We start from the raw sequence: 5934 nt of genomic DNA on the forward strand, positions 1-5934 counted from the left end.
AGCATTCAGGGAATTAGAAGAACAGTGAAATCCCTTAGGGAAGCTGCACATTTCCACACTGGGTAGGTCAACTTAGGGCAGCCATCTCAGTTACTGCTGGACAATCTTTTAAAAAACATGGGAAAACAGGCAAGATTCCAAAAGAGCTGACAAAGGAAAATGTCCTCTTTCTAAAAAGGTGATTGAGAACAATACACTAGTGAACATACCTTCAATTTACAAAAATCCTGTGTAACAAACTTATTTGTAAGTACATTAAAAAATCGAGTTGAAAGTAGAAGCCAGTCTGAGTTGGCCCAAACCAAATCACTGCTACTTCCCCTCTGACAGCACAGCACGTCTTGACTCAGGTATAAATGACATTGTGACTTCAGTGTCACTTTTGGCACTGAGCATGATATTTCCATAGACTACGTAGGGAGACATGGTCACAGGAAGATGCCCATAAGCGAGGCTTAGGAGTCAATGCTTCCCTCTTACCTCAGACACATATTGACAGGGAATCTGATCTGGCCTTATCAGTGATTCTTATTAATGACTTGTAAGAAGTCAACTGGTGGATGCCCCATCCCTGGAAGTGTCCAAGGCCAGGCTGGATGAGGCTTGGAGCAACCTGGTCTAGTGGAAGGTGTCCCTGCCCACGGCAGGGGGGTTGGAACTAGATGGTCTTTAAGGTCCCTTCCAACCCAAACCATTCTGTGATTCTAAGAAAAAAAAAAAATAACATTTGCAGATTATGCCAAGATGGAAAAGTTGCAAGAAGTATGGAGGGTGAAATCAGGATTAAAAGGAATTCTTAAAAACAAGAGGGTATAAGAAAAAAATTAAAAGAAAAAAAGAGAAAGAGAAATAGACTGGAAAAATAAAAATATCCCAAAGATGTGAGCCAATAAGGACAGACAATAGCTTCCAAGCTTCAGTGTGCAGAGGACATACTCAGAGTACATACAGCGTTTGCATTTCCTCCAACTTGCATGCATCTCAGCTGAAACCAAGACCAATTGGAATCCAGTTCTGTAGATCTAAACAGAAGGAAACATTTTTAAGTTATCTCCAAAGCTGTTTCAAATCCCTCTACCTCTTTTTTTATTGCTTTTTTGTAAAGTGCTTCTCTCTCCCTCTTCTTTTTGTAAAGTGAAAAACATGCATCTAGAGAAGAAAAATATCTGCAACAATACACAATATGCAAAACAAATTACTAAAGCCATGTAGAATGGCCACAGCAAAAGCTTGAAAAAAATGCAGCCTCTGATTGACAGGTTTTCCCTTTTAGAAAGAGCCAGTAAGACACATTTTCAGGAATCACATTTGAACTCTGCCAACAGCACATGACAATCACATGTAACAGACAAAGTGACGATCTGAATGTCGCATCACAACAAAATCTCGGGGCTCAGAGTACAAGGAGAGTTAATAGTGTTATCATTGGGAACGGATGCTTGAGAGGCCTCTTGTAACACTCTTGTATACAGCAAAAAGGCAGCAGAGGAAGAATTTTAGTTGATGGAAAACAGCTGCTTTTATCTGCAATCCACTCTTGGATGCATTGCTCTCGCTCACTTCAAGCGGAACCTTACATTTCAAATCTGTGATTATTTATTAGCCAAAAAAGGCCCACGGGCCGTCAGTTTAGACACTCATAGAATGGTTTGGGTTGGAAGGGACCTTAAAGCCCATCCAGTTCCAACCCCCCTGCCATGGGCAGGGACACCTTCCACTAGACCAGGTTGCTCAGAGCCACATCCAGCCTGGCCTTGAAGACATCCAGGGATGGGGCATCCACAGCTTCTCTGGGCAACCTGTCCCAGTGCCTCCCCACCCTCTCTGTGAAGAATTTCTCAGAAGAAATTTCAGAGAAATTTCTGAAGAATTTCACTCACCCAAAACACGGCAAGCTCAGGGTGAAGATTTACTGCACCAACTGGTTGACTGAGCTAAACAGCTTCCAAAAGGGGTAGCCCTTTACGCCACCCCAGTACTAACACCCAGGGACACCATAATGAACTACTTTGGGAAGCAAAGCTGGGAAAACGCTATTTAGCGCTCTGAGCTGGCTTGCTAGGAGCTCAGATTATCTTTACGACCAACACGCTAACACTGCTGAAGATGATAAATGAATATCTGCATCAGTCTTGATCTGGAGGAATGGTAAGACACCTCAACATGCCTACTCCATCCTTCATTTCCATCCCCTTCAGCGTAGGAACAGGCCTGCCCACAAGTGCGCACTAACACAACAAGCAGGCAACGGGAATGGGTGCGTGGTACGAATTCTACTGAATCCTACCTATTTACCTAATTCCCAAGCAGCTCCCAGATACTCCAAAGCCAATACAAACATTAAAAAGGTCTGAATCAGTGGCTGAGAGAAGAATGGGTTTTCCCCTCTAAAGGGTATCTGAACAAACAAACGAACACATTGAAAGATGCAATTTTTAGTATAAAAATACGCAAACTACTTACCGAATGAAACTCAAATGAACACCAAGCGATCGATGGGTCCCTGAACAATCAATACAGAGAAACACTCCGTAGGTTATGCTTGCCCAGCTCGGGTTCTTGGCTCCGCAGTCAAAACACACCTTAAAGAAGATAAAGGTCAGTAACAGGACTCGAGCATCACCACGTCTTACAGCTCTGTTACGGGTCATGCTAACAGGGTCATGCAGGGATCAAACAAGTAACTCATCCTTACAGCACCCGGTGACAGGACAACTTCGTACTGTCCCAATTTTATGAATGCAAAGAGTTACGCAGCCCCGCGTACGCTTGTGTCTTTGCCCTGACTAGACAGGACTTCATGCCTTCCCGGTTTCCGACTCTAAGCAGTATGCACAGCGACCACAGGCTGAGGAACCATGAGCCAGAGAACCGAGTGCCAGACCCCGCTTAAGGCAGCACTGCCAGCGCTAATGAAACGAGAAAGTGTTTCACAAGTATTTTCCCAAGGGCCGTACCACTGAGTCTACTCCTTCCTCGGGATGCACACGCGATGGCCGTTACCAGCAGCGCTGACCGCTGACCACCCTTCCAGCCAGCCCCTGAAATCCAGTCATGTGAAGCCAGCCAGCCACGACTCTGTAGGATGTATCCCACATGTGCTGCTCTATCAACCTTTTAACTTGCCCAGAGAAGCTGTGGATGCCCCATCCCTGGAAGTGTTCAAGGCCAGGCTGGATGAGGCTTGGAGCAACCTGGTCTAGTGGAAGGTGTCCCTGCCCATGGCAGGGGGGTTGGAACTGGATGGGCTTTAAGGTCCCTTCCAACCCAAACCATTCCATTATTCTATGATAACACAGTCCAGTTAAAATGCAAATAAGCCCGTAATTACTGTATAGACAAACCCAAAAACTTATCCACATCAGACTCCTAACATTCAGCCAAAGCACCTATCCGTGCTTACATCTCGTCTGCTTTGCAGGTCTGCAGAGCACCGCTTTCAAGGTCTGTTTCAGTTATTCTGAATTTTCTACCTCTTTGGCCAAGGAAAGCAAGAGCAAAATATTTATCTGATACACATGAATTTTCAAAAGCAAGGAAGAACACAAATTTAAACAGCTATTCCTGGTTAATGCCATGTGCACACGTCTAGTCCTGTGGGAAAGCACCTCGTTATCCGATCAATGCTCCTTCAGTGGTATGTATAAGGGCCGCAGAGAAGTACTTCTACAGGAAAAGCAGCCATCTATAGGTACAGTCAGTGGCATCGACGAAGAAGTAACTCCAGAGACAAGCTTTTACACACAAATCAATGGAGTTCCAAGCTGCAACTTTACCCTTTAACATCCTCCTATACATCTAACGCATCCTCAGATATGGCATCGATGAATAAATAACTCCACAGAGAGACAAGCTTTTACACACAAATCAATGGAGTTCCAAGCTGCAACTTTACCCTTTAACATCCTCCTATACATCTAACGCATCCTCAGATAGCACGGGAAGTTCTAGCTACACGGAGAAATCATAAACAAGTTTCTTCCAAGTCAGATGGGGACATAGGGTACACCCTACACGCAGAACACAACGCTTCCAGCCCCTCCTCGTCAGGATGGAAAAATAAAAAGCCAAGTCTCCTTGCTAGAAACACGATTCATCCAACTACATTGAAATTTTTGTCTCTATTTTTCTTTATTTTACAGTCCGAAGGCTTGTGGAAATGCCCTGGAGTACAAATGGGAAACAAGAACCTTGAGTATCAGTGGGTGGTTAAAATAAATTCCCATGTTTAGAAAAGTTCAGTTATAAACATCCCCAAAGATCCTCCTCCCCTCCCCGCTATAACGACAAGCGCTTCTTAATTTCAACATCTTAGAAGTCAGTTGCATCACCTTGGAAGCAGGCTGCCACACAGCAGGATAGCTCTCTATCAACTATCTACCAGACACCCTGGAAAACTACTCATACCCATAAAAACTGCAGCTTTTAGGATTGCGGTGCAAGTAGGAACATCTCATTTTCTTGTGAAAGTCAACGAAGAACTGCCACTTCCATCATGTTATGCAACAGAAACAGAAGTGTGTGGCGTTGAGTTACACTAATTCTGCTTCGTTTTCTCAATTTTTAAAGTGCTTCCCACCACATAAATTTTAACAAGAATTGAGGGAGAAAAAATTTAAAACCTATTTCAGAGCCAGCCAATGAAAACGTTTCCATTTTAAAAACAGATGAAGTGTGTTTTCCGTACTGATTTAGGTACAACTAAACCATCAAAATAATTATTAAAAAAATCAATTTTAATGATACGCTTAGACGATCTATCGCTTTTTGGGTTTTTGCTTATTTTGTGTTAAAGCATTTCAGGGCAGCCTGGATTCAGCAACAGTCACTTTGACTGAAGAAAGGGCAAAAGCCGTAACTGAGATGTTTGCACCAGAGCAAACACAAAGGCTCGGGTTTAACCCACGGCAAGCAGTCATTACATCACACAACGTCCCCCTTGCACAAGGTACCTGTGTTAATAAATGAATAATAATATACACTGTTATTGGAAATACGGAATGGTTCATAGAATCATGGAACGGTTTGGGTTGGAAGGGACCTTAAAGCCCATCCAGTTCCAACCCCCCTGCCATGGGCAGGGACACCTTCCACTAGACCAGGTTGCTCCAAGCCTCATCCAGCCTGGCCTTGGACACTTCCAGGGATGGGGCATCCACAGCTTCTCTGGGCAACCTGTCCCAGTGCCTCACCACCCTCTGCGGGAAGAACCTCCTCACTTCCAGTCTAAACCCGTTACCCCCTGTCCTGTCACTACCAGCCCCTTGTAAAAAGTCCCCTCCCAGGTACTGGAAGGCTGCAACAAGTTCTCCCTGGAGCCTCCTCCCCTCACATTTACAGCCTACAGAAATGTTAGTTTTGGCCCAGAGCAGAGGCGAGCAGGCTCAGCAAGCTGGTCTCCGAGGTCACGGTCACACAGGCACTTCCAGCTTCCCGTGCCGCGGGGCTACAGCCAGAGGGTAACCCCGTAGCTCCTGGCGCTTGCCATTCCCAGCGCGCAAGGCCACCACACAGCTGCGTCAGCACCAAACCCCCGAAAACTCCGGCGGTGGTTTTGCACTCCTCAAAGGCGACCCAAATCCCGCGCAGTTACCAGCCCCCAGACCCAGATACGCCTCCCTCCTCCTCCCGCGTCAGCAACACACGGGTCCATCCTGCCGGGCACCAGCACCGCTCCGGCTGGGAGCAAAGGTAGGTCCCACTCCTATCACAGCCGCGTGAGCTGGAACGCCGGTGTAAGGGAGGGAACGGGAAGCAGACAGGACTGCCCATCTTGGTCTTAGCGTCACATCCCATGCGACACTCTGGGACCAGGGGGAAAAAAAAAAAATCCCCAACACACCCTGTAATCATGAAACTGAACAGCTGATAAACCACCACCGCAACACGCAGACCTCTCAGGCAGCTCAGAGCCCTGATCTGGGTGGCCAAGAA

General features: G+C 46.0%; 1 protein-coding gene across 1 annotated transcript in view; it reads right to left on the minus strand.

Moving 5' to 3' along the window:
- The window catches only part of ARFGAP3 (ADP-ribosylation factor GTPase activating protein 3), a gene marked incomplete at its 3' end in the record, with an annotated part of 23538 nt that extends 20962 nt beyond the window's left edge, over positions 1-2576 (minus strand). Inside the window, exons 1-2 of the mRNA XM_010158731.1 lie at positions 2464-2576; positions 950-1022 (exon numbers count right to left, since the gene is read on the minus strand). Of these exons, the coding sequence (XP_010157033.1) occupies positions 950-976 (27 nt within the window). The remainder of the gene's footprint in view (positions 1-949; positions 1023-2463) is intronic.
- Positions 2577-5934: the final 3358 nt, after the last annotated feature.

This window comes from Eurypyga helias, unplaced genomic scaffold (genome assembly GCF_000690775.1).
Source record: "Eurypyga helias isolate BGI_N326 unplaced genomic scaffold, ASM69077v1 scaffold1939, whole genome shotgun sequence".
In the NCBI taxonomy this organism is placed as follows: Eukaryota; Metazoa; Chordata; class Aves; order Eurypygiformes; family Eurypygidae; genus Eurypyga; species Eurypyga helias.